This window comes from Canis aureus, chromosome 26 (assembly GCF_053574225.1).
Source record: "Canis aureus isolate CA01 chromosome 26, VMU_Caureus_v.1.0, whole genome shotgun sequence".
Taxonomy (NCBI): Eukaryota; Metazoa; Chordata; class Mammalia; order Carnivora; family Canidae; genus Canis; species Canis aureus.
In genome coordinates, this window is record NC_135636.1 from 39,817,847 (window position 1) to 39,832,584 (window position 14,738).

At 53.7% G+C, this 14,738-nt stretch overlaps 1 protein-coding gene and 1 long non-coding RNA gene across 21 annotated transcripts in view; both read right to left on the reverse strand.

Annotated features, from left to right (window-relative positions):
* Positions 1 to 1,777: 1,777 nt before the first annotated feature.
* On the reverse strand, positions 1,778 to 5,190 carry LOC144298466 (uncharacterized). The gene is made up of 2 exons (XR_013365405.1): positions 3,987 to 5,190; positions 1,778 to 3,600 (listed from the first exon to the last, which is right to left on the reverse strand). It is a non-coding gene; the product is annotated as an uncharacterized LOC144298466 (long non-coding RNA).
* Positions 5,191 to 9,917: 4,727 nt separating this feature from the next.
* The window catches only part of ZMYND8 (zinc finger MYND-type containing 8), a 143,915-nt gene continuing 139,094 nt past the window's right edge, over positions 9,918 to 14,738 (reverse strand). For all 20 annotated transcript variants that reach the window (XM_077873465.1, XM_077873480.1, XM_077873478.1 and 17 more), the window contains one exon: positions 9,918 to 11,522. In XM_077873465.1, coding sequence (XP_077729591.1) covers positions 11,298 to 11,522 — 225 coding nt within the window. In that variant the 3' untranslated portion in view covers positions 9,918 to 11,297. The remainder of the gene's footprint in view (positions 11,523 to 14,738) is intronic.

Below are 14,738 nucleotides of genomic sequence, written 5' to 3' on the forward strand. Positions count from 1 at the left end.
TATCAGACATGTGGGTGAGCAGGAGAGTGCCTTCCCTATATATCGGATACTGTGAAGAGATTATTGTAAGAACGTCTTGAAGATCAGATGTCAGTTCTGGAGGCTTCTCGGTCATAGCCGGCAGCTGCAGGTAGCTTGTTTCTAGCCAGTTTCCCTGAGCGGCAACACTAGCCCCTTGCTGTGGGACTCAGGGTGCAAGTGTGAGGCTGAGAAAAGCTGTTCTGTGAAATCAAGCAGCTTCCTCCTTGCCTGTCCCAGGAAGCCTTGTCGCTACCAAGCCACCGTCCCCAAAAGCAGGGCAGTGGTCTCAGGGGTCTGAGTCTGACGCCTGATAAAGCCCTGCCTGTTTCTGAGCAGCTGTGCTGTCCCTGCATCCACTCGGCCAGGTGAAACCAGGGCCTGCCCTTTACCAGGTGCTCTTCTCGGCCTGTGGATGTGGACACGAAAACAGGCAGAAGCACTCCCGACCCCCCATGGAGCTGACTTGCCTGCAGAGGGAAGCGACACGACCAGGCGGATTCACTGTGAGATGCAGACCTTCCCACTCACCGCCTTGTCCCATGGGAGGAGCAGCACACACTCCCCAGATCCTTGACACACCCCGCTCACAGGCTTGAGCCACAAGCCAAGTCCCCTTCCAAGAACCACCCAGAGGGCGGCAGAGAAGCAGCAGTGAGACCCTCAACAGGGAGGGGAAGGGGGGGAGGCCTAAGCCAGCCAATTGCAAAAAGCCAGCCTAAGGGGATCCTGGTGGCTCAGCAGGCTAAGCGTCCAACTCTTGATCTCAGCTCAGGTCTCGATCTCAGGGTCGTGAGTTCGAGCCCCACACTGGGTTCCACTCTGTGTGTGGAGCCTACTTTAAAAAGGGGTGGAGGGGAGACCCTAATAACAACCTTTTGAAAGAGATCACGGCATCTGCCCAGTGAAACATTCAGGGTTCACCCCTTGTCCAGGAGGTCACTGGGGGTCTTGTCTTTTTGTTCTGGTTGAGATGGTGACCTTGAGAGTATACGCCATGGACTTGCAGGGTCAGTGCTGTGGGGGCTGCTCTCTTCTTGGACACTGGCCAGAGTGCAGAAGGAAGCTTCAGGGTGATGTAGCACAGAGTAACTGGATGGTGTGGGGACACTGCAGACAGCCTGGTCACCTCTGAGCAGGTGGCACTGGAGCTCAGGCCTGCGTGGGGAGGAAATCCAAAATCCAGGGCAAGCACTCCAAGGGGAGATGAGGAAGTACAGAGCTGTGGGCAAGCAAAGCTTTCCAGCTGGAGGGAAAGCAGAGAAAGGCTGGGGGCAAGGTCAAAGGTCACAGGGTCAGATGGGAAGGCCCAGGCAGATGTGCTCGGATCCTTTTGGACATGGATTTGGGATTTTACCAGAGTCTGGATTGCATTCTAAATCCAGTGAGAACACACCAGAGGGCTTTAAGCAGGAGAATGGCATGATCTGATTGGCATTTTAAAAAATGACTCTAGCTGCCGTGGGGAGAATGGTTTGGAGGGGGAATGATGGAATTAGGGTGTCCAGTCAAAAACAACGGGGATTGAGATGCCTGGATGGCTCAGTGGTTAATCATCTGCCTTCAGTTCAGGGTATCATCCCAGGGTCCTGGGATCGAGTCCTGTATCAGGCTCCCTGCATGGAGCCTGCTTCTCTCTCTGCCTGTGTCTCTGCCTCTCTCTCTCTCTCTGTGACTATGATAAATAAATAAAAATTAAAAAAATTTTAAAAAAAAATGTTTAAAAAAAAAAAACAAAAAACAAGGATTCCTCATGAACTTAAAGGAGAGGCTTAAATTTCATGTTATAATCATACAGTTTGCACCCAGAGCTCAAGCATGCACCTTGATGTATTTTTACACAGGATTATATTTGGGTAACCACAGTCCAGATCAAGATGGAAGAGGCTTCCAGGACCCCAAAAGGCTCCTGGAGGCCTTTCCCAGCCTCTACTCACATTCCACCCCTATCCTGATCCCTGATGCGCCTCCCAGCCCGCTCTCCGCCCCATTCATGCCCACTCAGTGCTGGCAGAGCTATGCCCACCGGTGACCACCAGAGGGCAGTGCGACCCCACAGCTGGGCCCACCCACAGGCAGGTGCCACCCGAAGTCCGGCCTGGAAACCATGCAGGGCCACCCTTGAAAGGATCCAGAAAGTATTGCCATCAGGCCATCCCCATGCTTCCGGGATTTCTTTGACCAAATGGCAGCGCCATCAACATGTTCAGGCCTAAGAGTCGATAAGCTGACCCACGGTGGCCGCAGTGGGGATCCCAGTGTAGAGGCAAGTGGACACTATGGTGGCCTGAAGAGCAATCTGCAACCACAGCCCTGGGAGTTGAAAGAACAAGCTGCTCTAATAATGTGCATGTAACCACAGTCTGAAAAACCACCGGGATTTATTTTTATATCCTGAAGTTCATGCAGGGATAGTGATAAGCTGACTCCAGCCAAATACCGATCATAAAATTCAGCATGAAGTATCCGGCACAAAATGAGTAGTTGGTAAACTCTGGCTGTGGGTGAGATGCCCTTGCAGACGCTGCCCCCTCCACGGGTAGCGGTGTTGGCAGAGTCGCGGCCTCTTCCATCTGGCCCTTGGATCCTGCTGGCCACCTGGTGTGGCTGAAGGAGAAGCTGCAGACGCGAGCCCTGCCTCTCACACTAAGTACCTGCTGTGTCCCCAGCACTGGGCTAAGGCCTTGACCTGCGTTAGCTCATTCCATCCCCCCAAGCACCCGTGGCCCTGCTGGAGGGGAAGGATCTCGGCCTTGGGTTAAATCCCAGCTCTTCCTGTTCCTACCTGTGGGAGCTTCATCCCTCTGAACTTCACTTTTCAGCTGTAAAATGGGGGTGACAATAGAACCGACCTCACAGGTTGCAGACAGCACTGAATGCGTGCAGACGTGACCAGGACTTAGCACAGTGGCTTTTAGACTTTTCTGACTGTGCTCCACAGTGAGGGGCGCGTATTACATCAAACCAAGGAGAGCATACATCTATGTATGTGCACGTAAGTACGAATGTGTCCACACTGTGTGTCTAAAATGGGCTTCACTAAGCGATGCCTACCCCTGATGTGTCCTGTTATCCTCCATCCCGTTCTGTTGTGCTTTTAAACAATACACATCATCCAATGAAGTGGTTTTCACAAGCCCCACGTTACAGAGGGGGAAACCGAGGCCCAGAGAGGTGTTGTGGTTTGCCTCTGACCTGGCAACCGGAATGTGGCCGAGCTCAGACCCCAACCCAGCATCTTTGCTAAATCATTGCTCTTCGGCCCAAGGTTGCCAACTGGTGGCTCACAGCCCAGATCTGGCCCCCAGAGATGTTTCACTGCTCATCACATTAGGCTTTCAAACGTTGATCCAACTATTTAAAGCTTGAGAGATTTAACTCAAAATTCACATTTTCAACTTCTCTCCCCCAAAAAAGCAGAGGATATGGCGACACTGAGCCCACGGGGGCACACAATCAGCTGGAGCCGCTCCACAACTGCCCTGCTACTGTCACTGGTCTCCAGGCTCGCCATTTGCCACGGACACGCCACCTACCATCACACATGGCAGCTGTTTTTTGTCATAGTGAAGACGCATTTTTCTATCAAAAGTGGAAGGAAAAAAAAGAACTAAACCAAAAGAACTACAAGTTTCAAGAAAACAGATGTTTGATATAAAAAAAAAAAAAAAAAAACACATGTCTGTGTCCACTCTCCCCCAACCGGCTTCACTAGTGTCTGCCTTCCACCTGTTCCTGGGAGCAGAGTTGGCAACTCCCATCTTATCACTACCCCATGGCTACCTCTCTTTGTCCATAGTGTCCCCGGTGCCTGAAATGCCCAGCAGAGAATGGGTGCCTAATAAGGAAGGGAGGAAGGGAAGGGGCTTTTACACAAAAGCTTCTCTAATGACGACAAAGACAGTAATGGTTAAGAGCAGACATTCGTTTCTCTCATCAGACTAGGTTCAAGTCGTTTCTGCCATTACCTAGCTGTGTGACCTCAGGTAGCTTCCTCGACCTCTCTGGGTCTGGTTTCTTCAGCAGCAAAATCCAGGTTATGAGGATTCGGAGCACATAAATTGCCTGGAACGTAAAAGATGCTGTATAAGTGAAGCCGCCCTCTCCATTCACCAAAGCGGACCGAGGTCGGTACTCGAGAGTCCGTACTGGGCAACCTAACAAGCTGCCCAGAGCCCTGCCCACCTGGTCTTGGCTACCTGCTGGGCACCTGCTGGGCACCTGCTGGGCCACGGAGGGACTAGTTTTCCATTAATATCATGCCCTGAAGGGAGCCTGGGGCAGGCTGAGCCCAGGGTTTGATCCCCAGCCCCACTCTGGGTGAGAAATGACTTGCTCGGCCTTCAACCATAGCTGCTCCTTCTGCTGCACCTTCCTGAGTGGAGAGGCCGGGAAGCTGAGCAACTCCTCCAGGCTCCCGTACAGCCGGGGGTCTGGAGCACGCAGGAGCCACAGCCAGCTGCGGTTGCACTGAGTCAGGCGGCGGAGCTGCACACAGGGCCCGGCCTGCAGGTGCGGACCCGAGCGAAGCGGCGGCGGCCCGCGATCCCGCGGGAGCAGCAGCCCGGCCCCCGCACGGCACGGCCCAGCCCGCCTCCTGAGGCCCTGAACTCGCACCGCGTGTCGGATCCAAGCAGGGAAGCAGCCCCACGTGGCCCACGGGCCAGAGCACCTGGGGAAGGGCGGCGCCCGGGGTCACCAAGGCGGCAACCTGAGCCGCGGGGCGGGATTGCTGGGAACCGCGGCCCTGCAGCAGGCACCCCGGGGGCGGGCCGGCTGCCGGCGGCCAGGAGTCAGCCCCAGACGCGCGTGCGGCACACACGACAGCAAGGGCGGGCTGGAGTCCCGGGGCCACGGCCGGCCACGGCAACCCTGCCGGAGGAGAGGCCGCAGCTTCCCTTCCGCCTTCAGGACCTCACACTTGTCCCCCTCTGGGGCGATCCTAACTCGGCACCGTTCCGGGAAAAGGATTCTGGGAAATGTAGTTCCAGCCTAGCCGACCCCGCGGCGACCAGGGCAGCGGGCCTACTGCCCCGCCCTCCGGCTGTGCCCGCTCCCGACAACTGGCGGCCTGACCGACTCTGGGCAGCTCTGTGCGGGCGCCGGCCGTGCCCGTGCCGACCCCAGGCCTTTCGCTCGGGCAATTTCCAAGCTCAGGAGTCGGCCGCCGAAGCCACCCGAACCCCGCCTTCCCAGCCTCCCTTGCAGCCAGGACGGGAGCATGTGACCTAGACTCAGCCAATCAGAGAGCCCCAGCTGGAGACTCAGCCAATCAAATACCCCGAGTGGCATTTCGGCTCCGGCGGACCAGGCCCGAGGACCTGGGTTGCCCGGGCAGAGGCCCTGCGAGTGGAAGCGGTGGCGTTCTGCAAGCGCATTCTGCAAAGCGCATTCTGCAAAGCGCATTCTCAGGTGTGGGATCCAGCGTAGCAAGGAGGCAGGAGGGACACGCCCAGTGTCACTGGCGAGAGTTGCCATGTGTGGGCCCCGCGGCAGTGACGGGAAGGGCCTGCTGTGTAATTCGGCCCTCGTTTGGGGCTGTGCGCTCGCAGCCGGTCCTCCCGCCCGGGCACCTGTGAGCCCCGTAATACCCTTTAATAAATTCCTCTCTTGCCAGATTAGCTACAGTGGTGTTTGCAGCTGAAACCCCGACCCCCTTTCAATTCATGGAGGCCTCGAGTGTGCTTTCCAGCCGCATGAAGAGCAGAACCAGACCCACCCCCGTGGACAGTGGAGGGGAGTCAGGGAAAGAGGGGACCCCAGGAGGCATCTTGTAAACTGGCCGCCGTGCCGCAGGCCTGGGGGCAGTGTCGTCTGATGGGTCAACGACCCTAATTTGGGAATTGGGTGGTTCGGTTTGAATCCTGGCTCTGGCGCCAACCTGTTGTGTGACCCTGGGCGAGTCATTTCCCTCGGCCTGCCCCCTGCGGTTATCATGAAGACCAAAAGGTAACCGCATGGAAAACCCTCCGCACGGAGCTCGGCATAGGCGCTGAGCCCACCCGGGGACGCTGGGAGGAATGTGGTGGGTGACCCTTGTTCCCTGGAGTTGGGTGTCCTGATGTGCCCTGATAGGGAAGCTGAAGTCTGCAAAACATTTCTATGTTCAAAACACAACTCTGATTAATGCCACTGAATTGTACACTTACAATGGCTAGGGGCGCCGGCGTGGCTCAGTGGTTGAGCCTTCAGCCCAGGGCGTGATCCCGGAGTCCCAGGATCGAGCCCCACATCGGGCTCCCCACCGGGAGCCAGCCTCTCTCTGCCTGTCTCTGCCTCTCATAAATAAGTAAAATCTTTTTTTTAATGGCTAAAAGGGCAAATTTTGTTATATATATATATTTTTTTACTACAATTTTTAAATTAATAATGTACTATACCAAAAATTGAATTACACTCTTCAAATGAGTAGACTGTATGGTATATGAATTATATCTCAATAAAGCTATTAAAAGAAAACAAACCCCACCTGGCTTCTCATCCATTTTGGATCCCAGGGAACACCCGGGCCTCCCACTCCCCCTCTCTGAGCCCATCAGCCCCGCCCCCACCTGGGATCCCTCTGTTCTGGCCTCACTGGCCTGCCTTTTCTTCCTGGAAGATGCCAGGTCCTGGCCTCCGGCCTTTTACATTTGTCCTTCCTTCTACTCGGAATGTTCTTCCAACCAGGCTAGTGGCACTCGGCTCTGGCTGCCCATTAGGATCAGCTGAGAAGTTTTATTTTATTTTATTTTTTTTTATTGGTGTTCAATTTACTAACATACAGAATAACACCCAGTGCCCGTCACCCATTCACTGAGAAGTTTTAAATGACGGATGCGCAAACCCCACCTCGGAGAGCCGGATGACATCATTCCGGGAAAGCGGGTAGGGTCTGGGCATTTAGCGAATTTGTTACTTTACATCTTCCCAGGTGCCTCTAGGGTTCCCCCAGCACGAACCACCGCCGCCCTGGTCATCGGGGCTCGGGACCCCCTCCTCCGGGTTTCTGCTCAAAGGCCAGCTCCCCGGAGAGGCCGACCCCAGGCTCCCCATCTAGGCACCTGCCCTCCACGGGGCTCAGCGCCCTGCAGCACGTCGGCCCCACCGGGGACTGTATTGGAGGCATATGTGGCTGCTTCCCCGGGGGAATGTCACACAGATGAGGACAGAGGCCGCCCTGGGTTTGTTCAGTGCTTACTTCAGACACAGAGCTCGGTCAGCAGCTGCCACCTGAGCGAAGGGCTTTGGCTCACCTGTGTCCCCGGGGCCCGGCTCGGGCTCCGGCTCCGGCTCCGGGGCTGCAGTTCTGGGCGACGGCCGCCAGGTGGCGAGAGTGCCCGGTCGCGTTCCGGGTCGCCGCGGGTCCTGCCCCGCGCGGGGCGGTCGCCAAGATGTGGCGGGCACCGTGGCCGACCCCACTGCGTCCTCGGGCATCCGGAAATGCCGCGAGGCCCTGTCGGAAGAGGGGTGCTCCCCCTCGCGTCTGGCCACTCACAGACCCGCCGGTGCAGCCTTGGAGGACGCCCTGGGGCCCCTGGGGACAGCGCTTGGGGCGCAGGAGCCGTGCCCGGAGGCTGCGACATGCCCTGTCGTCTTGCCTCCCAAGGGAGAGAAGAGGCGCCTGCAAATGCACAGCCTGGGGGGTGCGCGGGAGGGGGCCCGGGAGTGGGGGTGGGGGCACCGGGAGCACACCCAGGTCACCCCAAAGGCGATGCACGCACGTAGTCAAATAAATGGTCAACATGTTTGGGACGCCTGGGTCGCTCAGGGACTAAGCGACTGCCTTCAGCTCGGGTCATGATCCTGGAATCCCAGGATCGAATCCTGCATCAGGTTCCCTGCAAGGAGCCTGCTTCTCCCTCTGCCTGTGTCTTGGCCTCTCTCTCTGTGTCTCTCATGAATAAATTCTTTTTTAAAACAAAAAAAATTTTTTAAAGCACCAATGTCTCTACCACTGAGTAAGCCACTTCCTCCTCGGGTGCTTCCGTCCCTGGGAGTCTGTAGCTGAGACCCCTGGGTGCAGGGCCAGGGTGCTGGGAGACCTCACCGGGAGGAAGGCTGAGGCTGCCCTGCTCAAACATCACCCCAGCCAGAAGCCTTGTTCCTTGCAAGCCCTGGGGACACAGCGGTGAGCCGGGCCGCCCATCCCCTTACCCAGCAACCCTGTGAGTGGGCCGCCCAAGAGGAAGTCATAACTGTGTAAGAACTTTGCTCAAGGATGTGAAAATTAGGACGAGGCTGGGACAGAGAGCAACAAGGGAGGCAGTGGTTGCTTCAGAAGTGACACCTGAAAGACCATCCAAGATGCCAGCCACAGAAAGGTATGCCAGGCCAAGGGCACAGCAAGTGCAAGGGCCCGGGGGCCAGACGGGCTAGTTTGCAGGAGCTGAAAAAACAGGGGGCGACACTGTCCTGCTCACAGCCTCAGCCCCTAAAGTGGGGCTGTGTCCACCGCCTCTGTGGTCTTAACATGAGAAGGCAAGGCCCAGCGAACAGAAGCTGAAAATATATTTTTTTAAAGATCTTATTTATTCATGAGAGACAGCGAGAGAGGCAGAGACACAGGCAGAGGGAAAAGCAGGCCCCATGCAGGGAGCCTGACGTGGGCACGATCCCGAGTCTCCAGGATCACGACCTGGGCCGGAGGCAGACTCACCAACTGAGCCACCCAGGCATCCCTTTTTTTTTTAAGATTTTATTTTTGAAAATATTTTTAACTCAAAAATTAACAATGCCCCACTAATTGGAAAAAGCATTCAATAGGAGTCTAATTAGAATCTTTCACCAGCTTCGTGGCCTGAAGCTAGTTACTCCTTTGGGCCTGTTTCCACAAGAGCCCGACAGCTCACATTAGGGTGGCCCACACCCACCTGGTAAACGCCTTGCACCACGGACCACGGACATCCAGGGCCCTCTCCACCTGTCAGCCACACCCCAGCTCATCAGGCATGTCAAGCTCACAGTGTATAATAATACCCCAGGGCCTTTGTGCCTGCTAGCCCGTCTGGGATGCTCACCCACTTCATCTCCCCACAGCCAGCTCTTCATTTGGGTCTCAGGTCAAACATCACCTCCTGAGAAGCCCCAGCATGGTCCAGGGAGAGTAGCCACCTTCACCCCTCAGTGTTATTTTTCTTTTAAAGGATATTATTTATTCATGAGAGACAGAGAGAGGCAGAGACACAGGCAGAGGGAGAAGCAGGCTCCATGCAGGGAGCCTGACGTGGGACTCGATCCCGGGTCTCCAGGATCACACCCTGGGTTGCAGGCGGCGCTAAATCTCTGTGCCACCAGGGCTGCCCCCTCAGTGTTATTTTAAAATGTCCCCATTTTGTTCCTTCCCCAGCAGTGCTCAGCAAATGGCCTGTGGGCCAATCCAGCCCATCCCCTGCTTTTAGAAGGCCCATGAGCTGAGCCATTTTTAAAATGGTTGGAAAAAATACATAGATTATGACCCCTGAAAGTTAGATGACCAGGGTGTAGCCGAGCCGCGCTGAGGTCGCACACTGCCCACGCCACTCCTGTAAGCTTCAGGCCCCCACCCTGCCCACGGAAAGGCCGTCCCCTCCCCTCATTGTCTTGCGAAGATGGACCAGGATTTCCCTTCTGGTTGGCGTCCCTGTCAATAAATTCCAAGGAACTGGACTTCCCAGAAAAGGCGCCCAACTGGGAGCCTAACTTATCATGTGTCCACCACCTGTGGAGACGTCCCTGACCTCCTCTGCTGGGTCACGCAGACCCGACCCGGCCATCCCGACCAAGCGGAAAACTGCAAATTTGAGGACGACCAAGCCATTTTTCCAAAAACAGTTTAATTAAAAAAAGGTGAAGAATCTGAAAAAATCGGGGGGAGGGGGCGGAACCCAAAAGAGCATACCGTGCGAGTCCACTGGCTCAGTCACAAAGAAACACCATCATCAAAAAAGATATTTAAGTTTAATACAAATTTTATACAAAGAAAATGTGAAAAAATACTTCCATATGCTAAAAGCAATTATGCTTCACAAATAAGGCCAGCTAGGCTATTTTTTTTTTTTTTTTGACAACTGCAATTCACAAATGTTCTCTCTCTCTCTTTTTTTCTTCTAATACTCTTTGTGTAGTTCTTCTCTAATATGGGTAACTAGCTGGAAACTGTACACAGTTCGCATCCTCTTATCAACAATGAAGAGAAAGTAAACAGGACTAAAATGTACAACAAAATGTACTGGAATGATATCGTACAATTAATTTTCTCATATACATACATCACCTTTTGCTTTGTTCAATGCTTTTTTTGTTTTGTTTTACACAACATACAAAATGGTACTACAGTATACGTAGTGTAACAGACAGCGCGGCCGCTGTCTTGCTTCCTCTCACGCTGCCTTTTGTTTCATGCTTACATAAAAACGCAAAATTCCATCGTATAAATAATACATACATGCTTCATCCCAGACTCAAATGTCCTCTGCGTGCACCTTGCCTTTGAGTGCTTGCTTCCAAGAAGCACGGCATCGCTTACCAAGTATGTGTGAGTGTGTTTTAAAAGGAACCACAAAGCAAAGAAAAGACTTCTCTTTGTTTCAGAGCTTATGACTCAACGCTTTCTCCGTCCTCTCCTCTCCGAGCGGGGCTTGTCTTCTGTCTTCTGTAAACAAGGACCTTATTCCCTTTTAGGAGTAGTCATCATTGAAATCACACAAAATAAACTAGCTGCCCCGGGGTGCCCTTCTGGGCCAGAGAGCTTGCGTTTTGTAACATAGGAACGTAGTATCTGAAAGGGGCCAATGGCTTGGTGTGATGTGCCCACAACAACACAGAATCTGTGCCAGAACTCCTGATCCCAATGTGCTGCGTACAGACGTCTGAATGCAAACGACTCGCTCCCCTCCCCTTCCCCATGGGGCAATCCAGCGCCGAGGGCCAGGGCCGCTGTGCTACCACAACCCCAGGGCCCCGTCTCCACGCCTCGGTGACAGACGGGCTGACTGACCATCCCTCTTCCAACATCCAAACATTCTTTTCGTTGTTGGGTTTTTGTTTTGTTTTGTTTGTTTTTTTAATTGTTTTTCTTTTTCTTTTTCTTTTTTTATAAGTTAAAGTCAATACAAATATAAAAAGGAGAAGGTACTCTAGATTCAAGGACATCCACAAATTGTACATTATTTACAGCTAAAGCATAGGTTTCGTGTGGGTCAGAGTCCTCAGCTGATGCTAATGCCGGACGCTATGTAGTGTAGGCTGCCCTCTGCGCCAAGGGCAAAGGCCAAGTCCACGTGTCTGGAGCTCTGCAGTCGGAAGGGGGCTCTTCTGCCTCACGTTTCTTTACTGCTTCCTATTGCCCTGGTGTCTGGCTTTTTTTTCCTCCACGGGGTGGGTGGCTTGTGTCGTGACTTGTCCCTAGTCCCAGAAGGTGTCCAGCCGAGACTCTTTCGGGAGGAGACTCTTCGAACTGGAACTGGCATTGTGCTCGGAGCGTGTGGATCCTCGCTTCTCGTCGCTGCCGCTCCAGCAACTAGACTTACTGCTCCGGGAATGGTCTGCAGGGGAAAAGCAACAGAAAGGGGTGTTGAGCACTCCAGCCACCTCCACCAAGGCAGAAGTGGCCCACCGCTGGGCCCGCACATGCGGCCTCCTATCTGGGCCGCCGCTCTGCCCTCCCACTCCGGGCAGCAAGACCAGTGCCATCACCTACTCTGCTACATGTGGGGGTCTCCAGAGTACAAAGACAGAATGACTTAGCATTTTAGGATTCAACAGCCAATCAGAAAAACAGTAGGGTGTCACATGATGGAGAACCAAGCTGGGTGAGGAAGGTACAGAAGTGCCAAGGGAGGTACCTGGAACCGTGTACCCGTGTGACACGACACAACGACACCGAACACCCCAGGCTCTTCTGCAACAGAGCCTGGCCTCTTTGAAAGAGGCACCAAAATTTGGCATTTGATTTACTGCCTTCTATCAGTGTTTTCTTTAATCAATTTATAGACAACTTGAAAACAGACCTATAACCAAACCACCTGCAGGAAAGGATGGTTACATCCAGCTGGAAATACAAGACTCACTGCCTCCTGGCAGGAGGACACGGAGAGGTCACTGAAGGACACAGAACTGGAGGTAAGACCCAGGACAGCTTCGAGGATGCGTGCACCACAAGAAGCTGAACAGTGGCTGAGGAAGACAGGAGGAAGTTCATGGAAGAGCCAAACAAGGGGTCTGTAAGCTGTCACGCAGCCCAGCGCAGGCGGGTGTGGCAGACAGAGAGACCCATCAGCACGCTGCCAAGACCCCATCACGCCCCGGATCATCTGCCAGGTTCAGAGCCTGGGATGAGCCTTTGTTTTAAATTTCTTGAGGTGGGATGATAGTATTTAACTGAAAGAAGCCAACAGCTGCCAGGCTCAGAGACAGAATGAGAGTGAGCAAGGAAGGGACCAGATCAGAACTGTGAGCTGCTTCATCCACCTCTCCATTCTCCAGACCCAGGGACTCACAGGGGACTAGGGCTTTCTGAACGTGCCCGTTAAACCGCGAGCAGGGTCACTGGCCGCAGCACGGCATGACAGGTGGGAGCTAAGGTGCACAAGGACCTAAAAGCAACTCTGTGAGCCATGGATTCTTAAGCATTTTGAAAGCACAATTCTCAGAACCACGAACTCTGACGACAGCCTGGCTCAACCAGGGGAAAACAGAGATGCCAGAACCACAGTAAGGTGGAGAGCATCACTCAAGGGATTGGATTATTTCGGGGGAATCAGAACTCCTCTACCACCCAGGACAGGGTGGGGCAGGGTGGACGAGGAACTTGCTGTGGTCAGGACTGAGGAAGGGGCTACAGACGAGGTACTGGGGAGCCAATGTCCTCAGCCACAATGACGGGACCCTAACAAACAACACCTGAAACCGAAGCATCAAAAATCAGTGACATTTAAAAAAAAAAAAAATCAGTGACATGGGGCACCTGGGGGGGCTCAGTTGGTTAAGCATATGCCTTTGGCTCAGGTCATGATCCCGGGGGCCTAAGATCGAGCTCCCATACGGCTCCTTGCTTCAGCAGGGTTCTGCTTCTCCTTCTCTCTCTCTCTCAAAATAAGTAAATAAAATCTTAAAAAAAAAAAAAAAAAATGATGGGCTACCTGGGTGGTTCAGTGGTTGTGTCTGCCTTTGGCTCAGGACCTGATCCCAAGAGGTCCTGGGATCAAGTCCCACATCGGGCTCCTTGCAGGGAGCCTGCTTCTCCCTCTGCCTCTGTCTCTGCCTCTCTCTGTGTCTCTCATGAATAATTAATTAAATTTTAAATATCTTAAAAATTAATGATATGAAAGGACTTTCAAAAACATAAGGGGTAACGGGTACAGTGAAGAGCTTAGTGCAGAAATAATTGCAAGTATGACAAAAGGACAAAACAGAAACTCCAGCAGAAGGTATGGCTGTTCCAGAACAGACACGTAATCCCCGTACCCCACGAGCCTCGGTGATAAACGGCAAGCTCGTGACGGCAGGAACCTGGCCTTAAGTTCTCCAGCTCGACCACTGGCCACTGGCCACTGGCCGACCAGACTACGGTTAGGGGCAGATGACCTATTTTCAACCTTGAGGATGGGAGGTCACAGGGGAACGGGGGCAGGCGGGGACAGCATGAAGACATGACGACAGGGCTGGACACAGCCAGAGTGGGGAGGGCGAGAGGGGCCACCGAGAGAGAGGAGCTACAGGAGGGGGGACAAGAGCCTCTAGCTGCCAGAACCACAACTAAAGAGTGAGCATTGTATTCGACCCAGGGATCCCCAAGAGCACAGAACCAGTGACACAGGTCGTTTGGGTGGAGGGGGAGAAGAGAGCTCATGGACCAGCCCAACTCTCATCTTCTAAAGCCAGAAGCCAACAGCAATGTTGAGAACTACCATCCAGGAATAGAAGTACAGGGAAATAGGTTATTTGTAATGTAAGGACGTAAGTACCAGAGACATCAATGGGGACCAGGCCTAGGAACAGTCTCTCCCTGTGCAATTTTATTTTCTCCAACTATATGCATGTTTAGTTTTAAAATCTCAAAACTACAAGACAGGCAAGCAACAAGGAAGGGCATACCCCCTACTAGAGGCTTCCTGCCTCCGGCTGCCTCCTCCTCCCCACCCTCCCAGCGCCAGGCACCCCCTGAGCTCAGGAACCCCCATGGCTTCCAGCCCACTTCCCTCCATGAGATTTCACCCACACAGCCGCCAAGGGCAAGAGCGAGCAGAAGTCAACGAGATGTTCAAGGAACTTGAAGGCGCAGTGAACAAGCCAGTCTTTCTGCTTTCACACAACCACCCGCACAAACAGCCTTGTGAGAAATAGAGGAAGACGACAAGACACGAGTCTGCTGTCCTGACCAGGCCTCCAGGTCATGTCCCACTCGTGTCCCTTCCTCTCATGCTCTGGAATGTCGTGGCAACGCTGCCTAAAAACCCTCTTCTCCAGTTCCTGACAGTGAGCTCCAGGGTGCTGCACCCCTTTGCCACCATGCCTCCCGTCCAGCCTTGGCCCGAATCCTAAATGCGGACACTTCCCAAGCACAGCCCCGGGGGCACCCCTTTCTTTACCCAAGACCTGCAGAGAAGGTCCCTTCAATTCCATCTTTGGGAGACGCTCAAAACACCATCTAAAATTTAAAATGTCCAGCATGATTCATGGCTTAGAGCTCAGAGGTGACCGCGCAGAGACAGAAACCACACAGTGTGAGCGGAGGAGAGAGAGAGAAAGCAAGAGAGACA